A 20,280-nucleotide genomic window follows, 5' to 3' on the forward strand; every position below is an offset into this window, starting at 1 on the left:
AAAAAAAAAAAAAAAAAAGAAAAAAGAAAAGAAACATTGGGGAGAGGATAATCTCTTTAAGAAATGCTGTTGGGAAAACTGGGTATTTATAAGAATAAAACTAGATTCCCATCTTCTGCCATATACAAAAATAACTCAAATGAATTAGACTTAAATGTAAAATGTGAAATTATGAAGCTACTAGAAGAAAACATAGGGAAACATCATAGATCGATGGTTTAGGCAATGTTTTTTGGGGTAAGATCTCAAAAACACAGAAAACAAAAGCAAAAATGGACAAATGGGATTATATCAAGCTAAAAAGCTTCTACAAAGCAGAACACTCAAAACAGTAAAGAGAAACAACCTGTGGAAATAGAGAAAATATTTGTAAGCTATTCATCTGACAAGGGATTAAGAATCAAAATATATAGGGAAGTAACTCAGTAGTATATATTAATACTAATCTGATTAACAATGGGCAAATGCCCTGAATGGACATTTTTCAAAAGAAGACATACAAATGGCTAACAGGCATATGAAAAAATGCTCAATATCACTAATTGTATTAGGCCATTATTTGTGTTGCTATAAAGAAATACCTGAGACTGGGTAATTTATAAATAAAAGAGGTTTATTTGCCTCATGGTTCTGCAGGCTGCATAAACATGGCATCAACATCAGCTCAGCTTCTGGTGAGGCACTCAGGGAGATTTTACTCATGGCGGAAGGTGAAGCAAGAGCAGGCATGTCACATGGCAATAGTGAGAGCAAGAATGAGTGAGGGGACCAGGTGCAGTGGCTCATGCCTGTAATCCCAACACTTTGGGAGACCAAGGCGGGCAGATCACATGAGGTCAGGAGTTCAAGACAAACCTGTCCAACATGGCAAAACCCTATCTCTACTAAAAATACAAAAATTAGCCAGGCATGGTAGCAGGTGACTGTAATTGCAGCTACTCAGGAGGCTGAGGCAGGAGAATCACTTGAACCCAGGAGATGGAGGTTGCAGTGAGCAGAGATTGTGCCACTGCACTCCAGCCTGGGCAACAGAGCAAGACTGTCCAAAAAAAAAAAATAAAGAATGAGTGAGGGGGAAAATGTCATACACTTTTAAATAATCAGATCTTAACGAGACTCACTATTGCAAGGGTGACACCAAAGGGATGGTGCTAAACCATTTATGAGAAATCCACGCCTCCCAACAGGCCCCACCTCCAACATGGGGATTACATTTCAACATGAGATTTGAAAGGGACATCTAAAGTATATCTTTCTACCCCTGGGCCCCTGAATCTCATGTCCTTCTCACACTAAAATAGATACCTGCCCAATAGTCCCCCAAAGCCTTAACTCATCTCAGCATTAACTGAAAAGCCACAAGTCTCAAGAACAAGGTTCAATCTAGAGGTAAGTTTCTTCTACCTATAAGGCTGTAAAATCAAAAAAAGTTACTTACTTCCAAGATATAATTGGGGTACAGGCATTGGGTAAATGCTCCTTTCCCAAAGAAGAGAAATCAGCCAACAGAAAGAAGCTACATGCCCCATGCAAGTCTGAAACACAACAGAGCAGTCATTAAGTCTTAAAGCTCCAAATAATCTCCTTTGACTCCAGGTTCCACATCCAGGACACACTGCTGTGAGGGGTGGGCTTCACTTCACCTCTTGGGCAGCTTTACTTCTGTGGCTTTGCAGGGTTCAGCCACCATAGTTGCTCTCATGGGTTGGAATTGAGTGCCTGAAGCTTTTCCAAGCTCAATATGTAAGCTACTGGTGGATCTGCCATTCTGGGGTCTGGAGGACAGTGGCCCCCTTTCCACTAATTCACTAGGCCATACTCCAGTGGGGACTGTGTGTGGGGGTTCCAACCCCACGTTTCCCCTCTCTACTGCCCTTGTAGAGGTTCTCTGTGAGGGTTCCACCCCTAAGCAGACTTCTGCCTGAGCAACCAGGCTTTCTCATACATCCTCTGAAATGTAGATGGAGGCTGCCAAGCCTCCTTCACTCTTGCACTATGTGTGCCTATGAGCTTAACACCACACGGAAGCTGCCAAGGCTTACAGTTTGTACTTGTTGAAGCAGCAACCCAAGCTGTATCTGGGGTTCACTGGGCTAAGGCTGGAGCTGGAGAGTGGCCTGCATGCAGGGAGCAGTGTCTTAAGGCTGTGCAGGGAAGCAAGACCCTGAACCTGGCCCATGAAGTCATTCTTTCCTCCTAAACCTCCTGACCTGTGATGGGAGGGGCAGCCTCAAAGATCTCTAAAATGCCTTTGAGGTCTTTTCTCCATTGTCTTGGCTATTAACACTTGGCTCCCTTTTAGTCGTGCAAATCTTTCTAGCAAGTGGTTGCTCCAAAAACCCCCTTGAATTCCTCTCCTGATGATGCTTTTTCTTTCTCTGCCGCATGGCCAAGCTGCAGATTTTTCAAACTTTTATACTGCGCTTACCTTTCCTATATGAATTCCAATTTTAAATCATTTCTTTGCTCCTAAATCTGGCATAGGCTGTTAGAAGCAGCCAGACCACATCTTGAAACTTGCTGCTTAGAAACTTGTTCTACTAGATACCCTAAGTTATCACTCTTAAGTTCAAACTTCTACAGATCCTTAGGGCATAAACAGAATACAGCCGAGTTTTTGCTAAGACATAACCAGGTGACTTTTGCTCTAATTCCCAATAAGTTTCTCATTTCCATCTGAAACTTCATCAGCCTAGACTTCAGTGTCTCTATCACTATCAGCATTTTGGTTACAATCATTTAACCAGTCTGTAAGAAGTTTCAAGCTTTCTTTAATTTTTCTGTCTTCTTTGGAGCCCTTCAAACTCTTCAAACCTCTGCTCATTACCCAGTTCCAAAGCTGCTTTCACACTGTTAGGTGTCTTTATAGCAATGCCCCAATTCTTAGTACCAGTTTTCTGGATTAGCCTGTTCTTTGTGTTGCTATAGAGAAATATCTGAGGCTGGGTAATTTATAAAGAAAAGAGGTTTAATTAGGTCATGGTTCTGTAGGCTGTACAAGGATGACATCAACATTTACCCAGTTTCTGGTGAAGCCTGCAGGGAGCTTTTACTCATGGCAGAAGGCAAAGTGGGAACAGGCATGTCACATGGCAAGGGTGAGTGCAAGAGATAACCCAGACATTCAAAGTAGAGCTAATACTAATCCTTCTCAAACCCTTCCAAAAAATTGAAAAGGAGGGAATACTTTCACATTCTTTTTATGAGGCCAGTGTTATCCTGATACCAAAGCCAAAGAAGTACGTTACAAAAAGAGAAAACTACATGCCAACATTCTTGATAAACATAGTTAATATAGATACAAAAATCTCAACAAAATAGTCACAAACTGAACAACACATTAAAAGGATCATCTACCATGACCAAATGGGATTTATTCCTGCAATGCAAGGATGGTTCAACATACACAAATCAATAAATATGTTGTATGAGTTTAACAGAATGACAAAAACTATATGATCATCTCATTAGATGCAGAAAAACGTTTGACAGAATTCAACAACATTTCACGATAAAGACTCTCACCAAGTTAGGTACAGAAGAAAAGTACCTTGACACAATAAAGGCCATATATGAGAAGCCCACAGCTAACATTATACCCAACAGTGAAAAATTGAAAGCCTTTCAGTTAAGCTTTGGATCAAGACAAAAACGCCCACTTTTGCCACTTTTATTCAACATAGTATTGGAAATTCTTGCCAGAGCAATTAGGCAAGAAAAAGAAATAAAAGGCATCAAAATAGAAAGGAAGAAGTGAAAATGTCTATGTTTGCTGGTGTCACAATCTAATATGTAGCAAACCCTACATACTCCACCAGAAAACTGTTAGAAGTAATAAATGAATATAGTAAAATTGTAGAATATAAAATAAACACTAAAAAGTACATTTCTATAAACTAACAACAAACTATATGAGAAAGAAATTAAGAAAACAATCCCATTTTCAATAGCTACAAAAAATATTTAGAAATAAATTTAACCAAGGAAGTTAAAGACCTGTACATTGCAAATTACAAAACACTGATGAGAAATTGAAGAAGACACAAACCAATGGAAAGATATCCCTTGTTCATGGATTACAAGAAAATATTGCTAAAATGTCCATACTACCCACAGTGATCTAGAGTTTTAGTGCAATCTTTAACAAAATTCTAACATCATTTTTCAAAGAAATAGAAAAAATATCTTAAAGTTTCTATGGAACTGCAAAAAACCCCAAATAACTAAGGCAATCATGGGCAAAAAGAACAAAGCTGGAGGTATTACTTTCCCTGATTTTAAACTATACTACAAAGCTATAGTAATTAAAACATCATGATCCTGGCAAAACCACATACCCATCAACCAGTGGAACAGAATAGAGAACCCAGAAATGCACCCCACATGTATGGTCAATTGATTTTTTTACAAAGGTGCCAAGAATACACAATGGGGAAAGGATAGTCTCTTTAGTAAATGGTGTTGGGAAAACTGGATATCCACATGCAGAAGAATTAAATTGGACCCTTATCTAGCATCATATATAAAAATCTACTCAAAATGGGATGAAACCTTAAGCATAAGACCAGAAACTGAAAAATTGCTTGAAAAAAATCTAAGGGAAAAACTGTATTGTTCTAGGTAGGGTTTTTTTGGATCTGAATCCAAAAGTGCAGGCAACAAATGCAAAAATAGACAAATGGGATTATAACAAACTAAAAGCTTCTGCATAGCAAAGGAGACAATCACAAGTTTTCAGAGACAACCTGCAAATTGGGAGAAAATATTTGTAAGTCATGCAGTCAATAAGGGGCTAATATCAAAAATATATATGGAGCTCAAACAACTCAATAACAAGAAGACAAAAAACCCAATAAATTATCGGCAAAGTACCAGGAAAGAGAGATGGAAGTACAGCAAAAATAAAAAATGGACAAGAGACCTGAGTAATCATTTCTGAAGGGAAGACATGCAAATGACCAACAGATATGTTTAAAAAGTGCTCAACATTGCTAATCATTAGAGAAATGCAAATTAAAATCACATTGAGTTATCATCTCACACCCGTCAGAATGGCTACTATCAAAAAGACAAAAGGCAACAAGCATTGGTATGGATGTGGAAAAAAGGGAATCCCTGTACACTTATACACTTGGTAGGAATGTAAATTAGTACAACTATTATGGAAAACTGCATGGAGGTTTCTCATAAAACTTAAGAAAATTATCATATGATCTAGCAATTCTACTTTTGGGTATTTACAAAAGTAAATGTTCATTGCAGTACTACTCACAATAGCTGAGTTATAGAATCAACCTAAGTGTCCCTCAACAGATGAATGGATAAAGAAAATGTGGTGTGTGTACACAATGGACTAGTATTTAACCTTAAAAAGGAGGAAATTCTGTCATTTATGACAACATAGATGGAATTGGAAAACATTATGTTAAGTTAAATAAACCAGGCACAGAAAGACAAATAGCACGTGTTCTTACTTATATAATGTAAAACAATCGAACTCGTAGAAGCAAAGTAGAATGGTGGTTACAGAGACTGGGATAATAGGGCAATAAAGGTCAAAGGGTACACAATCTCAGTTAGCAGAAATATATTTTGAATTCTATTGTACAGTGTGGTGAATGTAGTTAATATTGGTGTATCATACATTTCAAAATTGCCAAGAGTAAATTTCAAATATCTTTACCACAAAAAATGTTAAATATTTTAGGTGATAAAGATGTTAACTGGCTTGATTAAATTATTTCACACTGTATTTAGAAATCATAATATCACTTTGTACCTCATAAATTTACACAATTATAAATTGTCAACTTGTAGTTATAAAAAGAAGTGCAAGCTAAAGTAATACTTTATTGTTTTTCTTCTCCAGGTGATAAGCTTATTCATTTTGGTGGGATTTATAGGAGAGTTCCAAATTTTTTCAAGGTGAGGACTTTTTGGGTTGTGTGTAAAAATCATTAAATTAAAAAAAAGTTTTAGAAATTCTTTAGTCTAATTTTGACATTGCAGTTTGAATCTGTGTATCCCTCTAACATATTTTCTCTTTCCATATTTTTATAAAAGACAATGATAACAAAAGTGTGTTTTAAAAATTATTCTTCTTTTACTTAATCTTTCTCCCTGTAAAATGGAAGACTAAAAGTATAAGTTTTTTGTACCAGTGCTGTGGTTTTATCTGTAATGCAGATAATCACAGTGGACTTATATATCTTAGAGCAATATTTGGTCTTTAAATGTAATCCTTGCAAAACATCCTCTGGATTGTAAAGGTTGAGAGTTTTTTAAGAAAATAGTCTTGTCAGTTCTTGAGGCCTGGAGAAAAGCCAGTATTGTTTATCCAAGGCTTTGTTATTCTCTCACTGTGTCAGATTGACAAGACAGAGCCAGGTCAGTTCACTTTATGGAACGATCAGAAAATGTGTCAGGGGCTGTGCTAGATAATGGGGATACCGCAAGGAGCAAGAAGGCACTGGGAGCATGCTGAGTGATTCGTATCTTGAACCAGTTCATGGCAATATGAATGTGCTAAGGGCTCGGACAGAGGCCTGCTCAGGGTGATGTGGGAGCACAGCAGGAAGGTCAAGCAAACTTCCTCTCCTAAGCCTCCATGTTTGGGGAAGCCCTCTGCGTTTCCCCAGGACAGAGACTAGAAAAATAACAGTAAGTTCAGATTGTTCAAGGTTGTCAAAAGTATTCAGGTATTTTGATCATTGGTACCCTATGAAAACCACAGGTTGGCAAGATTGGCCCTGTGAAAGCATCCGAGGCACACACTACAGAATGAGAGTCATTACTGTCAGAGTAACCTGACCCTCTTAAGACATGCAAGAATCATCTTGACTCAAGATATCGCCCAGCGGAGGAATGTGCTGGGAATCCAGAAATCAGGAATACTAGTTCTTTTATCCTTCGTAGAGCATCATTTTAGGCAAGGCTTCCTTAGTCTCTTAAAGCTGACTCGGGTAGTCTTTTCCATATGACACAGCCAGAATGTGAGCATTGTATGAGAGTCAACTCTCCATTTGTACATGTACTTTATTTTAGTGGAGCTGTTTAAGCTCAAATTGCCCTCCTTGGTTGTGTGCTTGAGAAGTGGCCTAAATGAACAGGGGTTGCATTTAAATAAATTCCTGTCCATTCAGCCTCTGCCAATTTTTAGTTTTCCACTTCTCATGGGGACTTTTTGTAGTTTCTTGTCTCTCAGTTAAGTGTTTCTGGATAACTCTTCAACTCATCATTCAGAATCTCTTCAAAGGCCATAAAACCTTCCTCCCTTCAAAGGTCATAAAACATATTTACATATGTTTTCACCTACCCTCCCAACTCAAACTCTCCCTTATCTATATTCCCGTAACACATTATATTGAATGCATTTCTGTTCTGAAATCCATCAAATGAGATATATTGTACTACGATTATTTGTTTATACATCTGTGTCTCTGTCCTTCCTTCTATCAATAGTCAATGACCTACCTCGTTTTTTACAATTAAATTAAATTTTATTTTTTATTTTTTATTTTTTTCTGAGATGGAGTCATGCTCTGTCACCCAGGCTGAAGTGCAGTGGTGCAGTCTCAGCTCACTGCAACCTCTGCCTCCCAGGTTCAAGCAATTCTCCTGTCTCACTTCCCAAGTAGCTGGGATTACAGGCATGCACCACAATTCCCGGCTAATTTTTGTGTTTTTAGTAGAGACGGAGTTTCACCATCATAGCCCAACTGGTCTCGAATTCCTGACCTCAAGTGATCTGCATGCCTTGGTCTCCCAAAGTGCTAGGATTACAGGCATGAGCTACCATGCCCGGCCAATGACCTACCTCTTTTATTATTTCTACAACTCTAGTGTCTTTAGAATCTGGCATATAATAGATTTTTTTTTTTTTTTTTTTTTTTTTTTGAGACGGAGCCTCCCTCTGTCACCCAGGCTGGAGTCCAGTGGCACAATCTCTGCTCACTGCAGCATCTGCCTCCTGGGTTCCAGTGATTTCTTTTGCCTCATCCTCTTGGGTAGCTGGTATTACAGGCACGCGCCACCCTACCTGGCTAATTTTTTTGTATTTTTAGTAGAGATGGGGTTTCACCATGTAGGCCAGCCTGATCTTGAACTCCTGACCTCAGGGGATCTGCCTGCCTCAGCCTCCCAAAGTGCTCGGATTACAGGTTTGAGCCACTGTGCCAGCATAATAGATGTTTAGTAAGTGTTAATCTCTAAGTCAGTGGGGCTCCCTCCATTTTTATATATTTTAGGATGCTTTTAGTGTCTCTTAGGAAAAATATTTGAGGCAACATTTAACTATTTTTGACTGTTTTCACTATTCTTTGTGTTCCCTTGTGTATCTTTCTACTTGCTTTATGATGGACAATTTGACACTGTGGCAGTGCCTCCTCTCCAGTCAACTGCCAGTGGGACTCCTATGCCCCTTGGTCAGAATGCAACGGCTGTACCAAGACTCAGGTAGGAACACGCAAAACTTTGTATTTGATTATTTATGTGCAGAAATACTTAGGCATGGCCAAAATGGTATTATCTTTTGAATGTTCATTAAATAGTGTCAATGTTTTTTGAAAACCATGTTAGTAATTTTGAGGGGAGAAAAGTATGATTTAATAATTAATATTGTAATAAAGTAACTTGTATATTTATTTTTCTTGAAGGACTTTTCTAGATCTTATCTTGGAGCTAGAAATGTAGATAGGCTAAAAGTTCAAGGCAATTTACTAACTCTTTAACTATGAGAGAAATAGGAATAACAGAACGAAATTTTTAGATAATTTAAAATGTTTCATATTCACTGAATTCAACTTTTCTTCTCATCTCAAACACACACTAGCAAATAGCAAAATGGCTGCTTGATTTTACTTCACAAATAGTGAACAACCATGAAAAAAAATTTTGCAAAATATCTTAAAGCTTAATTGCTAAGTAATACAAGTACAATGTTGAACTTAATCTGAGTATTATAAAAAGCTTCTAAAAATGTTTGTATTCCTTATAAAATGTTCATTGGAGAAAATACAGAAAATTATAAAGAAATAAAGCATTATTCATAATTCTGCCTTTTTCTTTTTTTTTTTTTTTTGAGTTGGAGTCTCGCTCTGTCCCCAGGCTGGAGTGCAGTGGCGCGATGTTGGCTCACTGCAACCCCCGCCTCCCAGGTTCAAGTGATTATCCTGCCTCAGCCTCCCAAGTAGCTGGGACTACAGGCGCGTGCCACTACACCCGGCTAATTTTTTGTATTTTTAGTAGAGACAAGGTTTCACCATCTTGGCCAGGATGGTCTCCATATCCTGACCTTGTGATCAGCCCGCCTCGGCCTCCCAAAATGCTGGGATTATAGGCCTGAGCCACAGCACCCGGCCAATTCTACCATTTAGAAGAAACAAATTATATAACAGCATTTGGTATTTATTCCCTCAGCTCTGTGTACTTTTTCTCTGTGTATGCTTACAATTTTAAAAAATGAGATTATTTTATCATAGCTTTGTGTTCTGCTATTTTAATCTAACATTATACTATCAGCAAAATAATTTATAACAGCAGTATTACATTCCATGATATAAATATAGCCTTCTTATTTTTCCACTTTTTTATTGTTTGATTTATTTATTTTTTATTTTTTTAATGTTTGATATTTAAATTGTTTCCATTTTTGTTATAAAGAAAACTTTAATAAACATTTTGAATGTAGATATCTGTCCTCTTTTCTCACATTTTTCTGAGAATAGTCCTAGAAATAAAATGTTCATCTTAAAGTGTCTGAACATTTGAAGAGTTAAATATTCTAGAAATAGTCCAGTTTGGGTAAAAATATATATTTAAAAATCACTTCTAATTAATAAAATAACAGAATCATACCACAGAAGATAATGATTATTTTGAAGCATCATCATTATCATCAGGTATTTATTTAGTACCTACATGGTGGTATTTTCAAAACAAATTGCCTGAATAAAGCATTTGGCTTCTAGTAACTATAATAAATAACAGCTCTGATTACAGGCAAACAGGTACATGAATAACAAGCAAAGGTCAAAGAAACATCAAACACGTTAAATATTTTTATCATTTAAAAAGAAGAAAGAACACTAAACAGAAGCAGAGAGATAGAGGGTGTTTTTTATACAAGCAATTTTTTTCTTTGAGTGAAGGTGTGATGGATACATCCTAGATTATAAAAACAAAATTTTCATTGAGAGAGAGACAAGTGAAAATGAGAAAGGGCTTGTAGGGTCAGACTTTGACAGGTGAGAATGAGACTGTGGAGAGTGGCTGCCATCAAGGGCTCCCTGGTAATATGGAGAAGAAAAACACTTTCTTATGCAAACAATGCCATCTGTGCTCTGGAACTTCACAAAGGACACTGTTAAGTCACACATGAGCGGCATCTTCATCACTTACAAAGAGACTAAAAACGGTATCAAGAAACCTTACCGAGTTCTGTTCCCACTCATATTCCTCTGTGGCTCCTTTGCTTAAACAAATGAAAGGCACTAGAGCCATGCTAGGGCTGGTGTGTACCTGCTCAGAGTTCAAATTACGCCACTGTGACCCCTCATGATAAGGAATTCCCACTTCTAACCCAATTTAGGATGGATGAATAAGTTCGACATTGATATGTACAGCAACTCTTCCCTGCTGATCTTCACTCAAGGTTTAAATCCTCAGGATGCTCAGTTTTGGTTCCATTTTTGTTTTGTTTTGTTTTTTTAATGGAGAAGAGGTGAGTACAGGAAGAGGCCTGGAAGATGCTCACTGATTGCCAGGGGTAGCTCTTTCTTTTTGTTTAAACATTAGATACATGTCTTCATAGTGAATGAGGATTAAATAAACCTCAGTATACGTTAGTTCTAAGTTTCTCATTTAGTTTGATAATTTCTTCAGTTTTCCTATATTCTTTTCCCTCAAGAGGTTTGTATTTTACATATTCCTTTGTAGACGTAGCTTCATCTTTGGATTACTTAGGTTTCTGTTTTGTAAATTTGACTTCCATATTCATGTACTTCTCTCTGAATTGTTTTGCTTGCCTTTCTTCCTGAAGAAGGCTTACAGTTTAGCTGAAAGGAATTGCCATTACTCTTCTGAAGGTTTCCCTAAATCTGCTTCATCTTAACCCTTTCCCAGTACCCTTATCCTCTCTCCAGAAAAAGTCATTTCACTTTCTCTAATGAACTCTTGGAACACAGATTTGGTAAATATACTAATCATTCTATGCTCTAATCTATTTGCTTATGTGTCTACCCTCTAAGCTTTACTCAGGTTACTTTCTTTTTTCTTTTCTTTTTCTTTTTTTTTTTGAGACAGCATCTCACTTTGTCGCCCAGGCTTGAGTGCAGTGGTGTGATCTCAGCTCACTGCAGTCGAGTTACTTTCTTAAAGATTCACTAACATGTTTTTCTTTTTTCTTTTTTTTTTTTTTGCATTTAATCCTGAAAGTCAATATATGCCTGGGAGCTCTCTATAAATAATAGCCAAAATATTGCTGAACTCAAGGACAAGTACATCTGTGGATTCATTGATTTTGAGGTTTTATTTCTGTAGAACACCAGAACAAATTTCCAGACATTGTTTGTCTAATTGTATTACTTTCTCTCAGATTTTATTACTCAGATAAAGGAAACTAGAGATATCTTTGAAAACAAACAAACAAACAAACTACTGCCTGCTTTGTGTTTAGACTCGCAGGCGGTCAGTTGCTGTGTATGGGCAGTATGGGGGCCAACCTTGTGTTGGAAATGCTTTTGAAACACAGTCCTGTGAACCTACAAGAGGATGTCCAACAGAAGAGGGATGTGGAGAGCGTTTCAGGTGTTTTTCAGGTAATTTGTTTTCCATAGGCTCAGCATGCAGATTGTAAATTCAAATGTTATTTGGTGAACTTGCTCATTATATATTTGTTAAATTTTACTGGATTTACATTGGCCTAAAATTAATTCCCCCAAATATCATCAGGATTTTTGTTGGTATGTTAATCACACACTCAGCTATCATTTTTTCAAATGCAAGGGGAAGCATCTGGCAATAAACACAGGAATGCTCTTTGTCTCTTTGACTGGAGCTCTGGCTACTGACAGACCCAAATAGTTCTTGACAGTGTATTTTGAGTAAAGATGCAGAGTGAGTCTTGTACATACATTGAGATTAGACAAAAACAATGTTACTGCCTAAATTATTATATCTACAAGAAAAGCTACCCTAATGAACGGATTAAGGAGCAATACAGTTCTCTCTTATGCATGGGGTAATTGAAACATAGTTTTGGCATTGAGTATTATTTGACCAATACTCTATGTTGTATTTAGGCAGTCAGATTAATGTAACAACATTTAGTAAACATTTATGATTCTTGTTTCAAATAGTAGTGAGGGTTGTATATACAAGTGAAACACATGCCTCTTCCCTCACAAATGTTAAAGTTTTATGGGCAGAATAGTACATAAATAATCCCTGTGTTAGAAGTGCTCCTCAATGATACCTGTTGAACGCTTATTTTACTTTCAAAATCCAAATTAGATAACAAATCCTTCAGGAAGCCTGCCCTAAATCCCCAACTGATAGAAGTAATTAACCAATCACTTCCATATGCTCCTTAGGCGTATTGTACCATCTGTCATTTGGATTATTTGTTGGCCTGAATGTCTCTCATGGTGAACTGTGAACTCCTTGAAGACATGAATTATATTTCTTTCATGTTGGCTTCTGGAGTCCCTGGTACATAATACGTTCTCAACAAATGTTTGCTGCATTGGATTGAGTGGCAGTATAGCAGGGTACATGTCCTATAAGGACAGCTGTGCACCAAACATCCTATGAGGACATAGAGGAAGAACATGTATCAGGGCCTGTGAGGCAGGGATGGCTTTCAAGAGGAGATAATGTTTAATTTGATTCTTGAAGGACAAGTAAGAGATAGGTAGAGAAAATCCTTCTAGGCAGAGAGAACTAACTAAGTGCAAGATCACTGGAGATGACAGAAAGCTTAGCCTTTTATTCATGCAGGTAGTCCGGTATGACTAGCGTATAAGAAGCTAGTAGGAGAACGGCTGGAGATGATGCTGGGGAGGTAGACCGGAACTGGATCATCTGGTACTCTCCAGTGCTTCCTTGGTACTCTAGATTTATTGCTATCATAACAATTATGATCTATGTCTTTGTAGTATTTCCTATTAGATTGTAAAGTATATGAAAAGTCTGGCAAAGGCCATTTTTATTCATATTTGTATCCCAGCCCCTATTGTGCTAAAGAAATATTGAATTTTAACCTTTTGATAAAATTGTCCTGCTCTTAAAGCTTATAAATTTAAATTACCAAGAAAAACTCAACTTCATCATCTCAGAATGACAGAAACAAACTGAAAGTTGAAGGTCAGGAAGTCAGTCTATCTTCCCAGTAGTTGGAATTATATACTTTAGACAAGCTGCTTGATGATTATGTGTGAGATCCTGAGATTCTGAATTCAGATCCTATTTTCAATTTTGTGTCTAATTGAGTTAAGAACCATTTCCGTGTGCCACAAAATGGAGACAAAATAATCACTAGTCCTTTCCTGGACAGTCTGAGGATTTATCTCCCATTTACATTGGCGTATCAGTGCAGTGTTGCAGGTGGCAGGAAAAACCTTTTTGATCCTGGGTAGTGTTTCTCTTCTTCCCTCTTTTACATTTGCACATGGATTTTTCTTGTGTTCAGGTCAGTGCATCAGCAAATCGTTGGTCTGCAATGGGGATTCTGACTGTGATGAAGACAGTGCTGATGAAGACAGATGTGAGGACTCAGAAAGGAGACCTTCCTGTGATATCGATAAACCTCCTCCTAACATAGAACTTACTGGAAATGGGTAAGGTGCTGGGCAGTCTCCTGAGTACATCAACGAATTACAGTTTTAAATTTTGTTTTATTTTATGGTTTGGTAAGTCTAAGAACAAGTCTTCTAATAGGCAAGATTCTTCATTGTCTCAGAGCTCTTTGACACATCCTGAGACAGTATTTTTGTTCACACATGTGTAACTATAGACACATGTGGTGAGATGTAGAGTGACCCCTTGTCCTGGGATGGTCCTGGTTTTAGCATGAAATTCTAATTCCGAGACACCCCTCAGGCCCAGGGAAACCTGGACAGTTGGTCACTTCATGGGGATTGGAAGGGGGAGAGAGAGAGAGAGAGAGAGAAAAGACTGATTCAATAATGTGGGACTATTCAAGAGAATGAAGAGACAATAGAATGAGAACAGGATGAGAAGAGAGACAGAAGCAAGTGTGTTGTAATACCCAGGCTGAACAGCAATTGTCTAAACTAGTCAAGAAACTTTGTTTCCAACTGAAGACTGGAAAATACTGTGTTTACCTTATCAAAGAGAATTCTGAAGAAGTTTTTAAGGGTCATATAACTTGTTAAGGTTTTGAGACCTAAAAATAGCTTATTTTAGAGTGAAAGAAGTAATTTTTCTGAAATATTTTAAAATTTATTAACAGAGAAATAGGGTAAAATTATTTGAAAGAGTATACCATTCAGTATGCTAAGAGGCAATTACTTAAAATTTATTACAGAGAGCTCTCCCTTCTTAAGAGTAACCTTAATTGTATTGGTTTTATCTGCAGATTCAATTCAAAACCAGCTGTTGCCATAGATACAAAAGAGCCATGTGTTTCCCCAATATGTTCTTAGATGGAAAGAATGTTGGACTTTCCGAGCTATTAGTTTTAGTGATTATACCAATCTGGGGAAGCTGGATAATGCTTAGGATGCATTAGGATGCTGTGCCCTTCATTTGAGCTCTCTTAAAGAAGTATTTGACTGTAATGCATTTTAAGAATTTCTAGAGTTCTCTAATAAATTTTTTTTCCCACCAAGTGGTATTTCTGGTTTTTAATGGCTTTTTATCTCCTCCTTCTCCTCCTCCTCCTTTTAACAGTTACAATGAACTCACTGGCCAGTTTAGGAACAGAGTCATCAATACCAAAAGTTTTGGTGGTCAATGTAGAAAGGTGTTTAGTGGGGATGGAAAAGATTTCTACAGGTTGAGTGGAAATGTCCTCTCCTATACATTCCAGGTACTTACGATGTTATTGATTTCTAATCTGGAATTGTCAGAGAGCATTATTTATATGATATTGACTTTTAGGTATATGTTGAGAATTTACTTATAGTCTAATGTGTGGTCAATTTTTATAAATGTTTTATGTTGACTTAAAAAGTATACACAGTGTTTTTGCTTTGGGGTACAGGGCAATGATACTTTTAACATGTGTCATTCAAACTGACATATCCTTATACCTCATTTTCAACTTCATGTTCTATATGGGCCCAAGACCTTATTGTCTGTGCCAGCGCAGGCATTAAAACTTAAGGCCCCATCCATGACTGGTAATGATAGTCTCCTGACACTGCTACAGTGTCAGCTCACTTAAAATGCTTTTATTTTAAAATTGTGAACTATTTCATATATACAAATGAGTGTGGATAACATATATGTGTAATTTGAAGAAAACTGCCCTTATATGCCCACCATCTGCCTTAAGTGACTTAAAGGCACCTTTACGCCCCTCTCTGATCACATCCCTCTCACTCCTCAGGCAACCACTGTCTTATATTTTGTATTAATTATCCTTGTTTTTTCCATAAATGTTTATTCTTTATATGTCTTGGTCCCTAAATACAAATTTGTGATTTAGTTTTGCCTATTTTTTCCATTTGTATTAACAGAATCATATCTATTCTTCTGTAACTTTTTTCACTAAAAGTTATGGTTTTGAGATTTACTCATGCTATTGCAGGTGGCATTTTTATTGCTGTTTCCAATTTTTTCCTGTGAAAATGTCTTGAACATTCTTGTGCCTGAGTCCCATTCAAATGAACTAGAGCTTCTCCAGGGCATACACCTGCAACTCAAATTGCTACCTCATAGGATATGTATGTATTAAATTTTACTAGGTAAAATATGCAAAATGGCTGGATCATTTCATTCGCCAGCAGTGGGGATGAGTGGCCTCCACTTCACATTCTTGCCAACAGTGATATTGCCTAACATTTTAATTTTGCTTATGATCGCAGATCTCCTTTGGCTCCAGGCTTCTGTTTCTCAAACGCTATTTCTGTCATACACACCTAAACTCACCCATGAGTAGGTTTTGATCAAAGCAAAACGTACTCATGCAAAACAGTTATGGCTTTAGGAAACTTTACAGAAGATTTAGAAGGAAGATAGAGGAGAGATTTTCTGTTGCAGTAATGCAAATATGTTGAAGCAATAGCAGTTGGCATCTTCTATCTTAAAACAATCTTCCACAGCCTTAGCACAATGAAATTTCTGGTCTCATTGGGTGTTAGCTTCTTTCTTGCTCTTGTCTTTCAAGATCTCCTCTCTCATTCCTTTTTCTTCCTTTGTCCCCAAACTCCAAAAATGTCTAATTCAGGTTTTAATATTGATTACTTCTAAATTTGTAAACCCAAAACTACTGAAATGTTCAGACAAAAGGGCCTTTTGCTTACCCAAATTAACCTTCTCCAGAAAGCAGCTTTGATTATAAATAGCAAACATACCATCTTCCAATTTACCATAGAAAAAGTTAGTTGCATTTAAGAGTTGTTGAGTAATATAAATGAAAAGTAAAACAGATTTGAAAAATAATTGTAGCTACCAGTTTTTGAATACCTACTGTGGCATCTGCATTATTTTAGGTGATTAGCATAGGTTTAATTCTCACAGAAGCTTTGGAAAGTAAGCAATATTTTACTATTTTATATATGTAGAAACTGAGGCTCAAGAGGACTTCAACTGACATAGTCAAAGTCACCAAATTAAAAAATTGTAGAGTTTAGATCTGGTCTGTCAGATTTCACAGCCTTTTATTTTTCCATTACATTTTACTCGCCCCATGTATTTTGTTTAATTTCTTTTTCAATTCTATTCAACATGGCAAATAACATGTATTACAATTTAACCTTTGGCCAGAAAGGAGAATGTAAAATAGGCATATACAGATAATTTTTTCTCACTCTATTCCTTAGAGAATGTGTTCCTAATTCTTTCATAATTATAATGTGGAGACTTGCATGTATATTTTTAAAAGGGTCAAATTTAGAAAGCTACAGAGCAGAGAAAATAATAAGAAAGAGCGTTTCTGACTTCGTTGCAAGGTAGACAGGCAGGAAGTCTGCATTTCTGAAGAAGAGGGATAATTTAATAACAACGTGATCCTGACATTCATTTTCTTCAGCAGGGCTTGGTCTTTAGATTGACATCTGAAATGCCTTCCCCATCACTGAATGTGAAGGTGTGTGTCAGAGTAGAGGGAAATTATAGCCTGTTATAGAGTGAGGAACAGAGATGTTTTGAGGAGCCAGTCTGAGGGAAGTGAAGTGGAAGCAATAGGCAGTGAGTCAGTCATGCAAATGCCCAACCCAGGTGTGGACGCAGAGGTGGTGAATGTCCTCCATGGTTCTAATAAATTCATCTTGGGTCCACTGGGTATTCAGCTCTCTTTGAGGTGGAAAGTGATGTTTGACTTATTGGAACATAAATATTAGTAAATAAACATAAAATAGAATAAACAAACATAAATAAACATAGAATAAATAAACATAAAACAGAATCGGCCATTCTCTCTTATAATCCCTGTTTTAGTTTCAAGCATTGTGGTTTATCCGGGGCAAACCCAATTTCTTGTTGAGTAAGCTACTTAACTTTGATCTTGTGCACATTTTCTGTCTACTTGTATTTTTTATACAACAAGGAAGGCATTTGTGGCTTGGGAAGGTTCCCCTCTGGCTAGTTCAGCCTGAGAGATGGCAGAAAGGCTGTTGTGTGTATTCTCAGTGTGGGATGAGTTGCAGAAGGGAATGGATTATGATCCAGGTGGAGAAACGTCATGGCTTCTTCTGTGTTTGGTCTTGAATATACTTCACTTTATATTTTGAAGAGAAATCCTAAGTGCGTATCAAATGAAAAACAAAAACAAATTCTAAAGTCAATTTTAATGAATGCTACATTATCTAAGCCTTTGCTTCCTCTATTGGTATGAGGACTAGATACCTGAGATTTCTAAGTCTACCTTGTTAGCTAGGAATAATTTAAATGATAGTTAAAAATATCTCACATATAAGAACCCTTTATATACTAAGCACTGTTTCAAGAGCTTTACATGGATCTGTTTTCCTTAGAATAACCTAAGGAGGAAGTTGCTGGCATCTCATTTTACAAATGAGAAAACAGAGGCAAAAAAGCTAAATAACTTATCTACAGTATAGAAGATGACAAAGGTGGGGTTTGAACTTTAGAAGTCTGGCTCCAAATCCCCTCTTAGCAGACACTATACTTATAAGTATTTTATATAGTATGTATATGTATGTATGTATGGCGAATATCTCTATCTACATGTATATCGTGTCTCATTCTATACGTGGGTGGGAGAGAGAGAGAAAATGAAAAAACAGGAGGGCAAGAAGAACACTTTTTTTTTTTTTTGAGAGGGAGTCTCACACACCCATTTCCCCAGGCTGGAGTGTAGTCATGTGATCTTGGCTCACTGCAACCTCTGCCTCTTGTGTTCAAGCGATTCTCATGCCTCAGCCTCGCAAGTAGCTGGGATTACAGGCGTGTATCACCATGCCTGGCTAATTTTTGTATTTTTAGTAGATACAGGTTTTCGTCATGTCAGTCAGTCTGATTTCGAACTCCTGTCCTCAAGTGATCCACCCGTCTTGGCCTCCCAAAGTGCTGGGATTACAAGCGTGAGCCACTGACCCTGGCCCGAGGAGCACTTTTGAATAACTGAATGAAGTTCAAACTGGCTGGATTACAGAGTGAAGTGTGAAGAGTTGTAAGAAATGAGGTTATAAATGATCAGGAAAGTAAATAAAAAAGACTTTTTTTCTGGTTAGTTAAGAAGTTTGGATTACAAAAGTCATTAGAGAGTTTAAAAAGGGTTGCTACTTATATGAACAGTGGAGAATAGATTGGAAGGTGGCCAAATGGGGGAAAGAAACCTGGTTAGAAAACTGTTGTAATAATCCCTGAGGGACATAATAGCAGCCTGAGAAAACTTGGTGAGTTGCTGAATGCGGGGTATGATGGAGAATGAACAGTCTGGGATATGAATGGGTTTCTGGGTTTCTGACTTGGACCAATGGCCAGACGAAAATACAACCCTCTGAGATGGGTAAAGAGCCATTTGCAGGGAGAAGACAAATTCAGTTGAGTTATCTAAAGTATGTCCAAGTGCTCAGGAGAAAGTGTTTCAGCTGGAAATACACATTTGGTGATTATTAGTATAGGAATGATAATTGAAGGCACAGAGTAGAGAACACCGTTGCTCTTGGAATCAGCATAGAGGAGAAATAGAAACAGATGCGTAGAGGAGTCTTAGAAGGAACAGCCACAGAGAAAAAAAGAAAACTAGAAAGCCAACACAAGAGAGTATTTCCGATAGGAGAGAGTGGTCAACAGTGCCAAATATTGTTGGGGGAAGTGTTCACTGTCTGGTGAAATAAGGAAGGTGCCAGCAGCATTGTTGGAATTCAGACCATTGTAGGTGGAAGAGGGAATGGGAGGTAAAGAATTTAAGATAATTAATTATAGTCAACTCATTTAAAGTATTGAGATGGGAAAGTAGGAAAGTAGGAAAGAAGGACTATATAGTAACAGGTAAAGCCTTTCTTATTTTAGTTGGTTGTGTTAGAACATGTATAAGTTTTGACAAAAAGGAGCAAGTAGAGCAGGAAAAATGGAAGCTGTCGGAGAGGGAACGATCAATCCATGTAATCTACCCTTTGAAGAGGTCAGAGAGGCTGCAATACAGAGAAGAAACAGAATATTTAGCCCCAGACAAGGGGAGGGACACCTATGGAGAAAAAGAAGGAAAGAAAAGTTAATAAGTTTGTAGATTTGTTAGCCAGCAGTTTAAGGGGTCTCTGAAGATGGGAGTTTTTGTAAAGAAAGAGGTAAGATCATCTTCTGAGAGTGAAGGAAGTGGCTGTAGAATTGGAGAACTGAATTTTGAAAAATTTTCAAAATTTTGCACAATATAAAAATAGATAACATAAAAATAGAGAATGGGAGAAGGAGAGAACTGACTAGAGAAATAAAGTATTGTTGGATGGTATTGAGGATTCTACTGAAGTTGAAAAACACGAATGGATTTGTAGTGGCACCAATCTGTACAGTTGTGCGATTTTTTTTTTTTTTTAGATGGAGTCTTGCTATGTCACCAGGCTGGAGTGCAGTGGCCCAATCTCAGCTCCCTGCAACCTCCCCTTCCTGGGTTCAAGCGATTCTCCTGCCTCA

General features: G+C 37.3%; 1 protein-coding gene across 1 annotated transcript in view; it reads left to right on the forward strand.

Moving 5' to 3' along the window:
- The window catches only part of C7 (complement component 7), an 86,087-nt gene that overhangs the window by 13,748 nt on the left and 52,059 nt on the right, over window positions 1–20,280 (forward strand). The window contains exons 2-6 of the mRNA XM_011966362.1: window positions 5,870–5,925; window positions 8,379–8,454; window positions 11,675–11,816; window positions 13,688–13,835; window positions 14,911–15,049. Coding sequence (XP_011821752.1) covers window positions 5,870–5,925; window positions 8,379–8,454; window positions 11,675–11,816; window positions 13,688–13,835; window positions 14,911–15,049 — 561 coding nt within the window. The remainder of the gene's footprint in view (window positions 1–5,869; window positions 5,926–8,378; window positions 8,455–11,674; window positions 11,817–13,687; window positions 13,836–14,910; window positions 15,050–20,280) is intronic.

This window comes from Mandrillus leucophaeus, unplaced genomic scaffold (genome assembly GCF_000951045.1).
Source record: "Mandrillus leucophaeus isolate KB7577 unplaced genomic scaffold, Mleu.le_1.0 Scaffold119, whole genome shotgun sequence".
Classification (NCBI taxonomy): Eukaryota; Metazoa; Chordata; class Mammalia; order Primates; family Cercopithecidae; genus Mandrillus; species Mandrillus leucophaeus.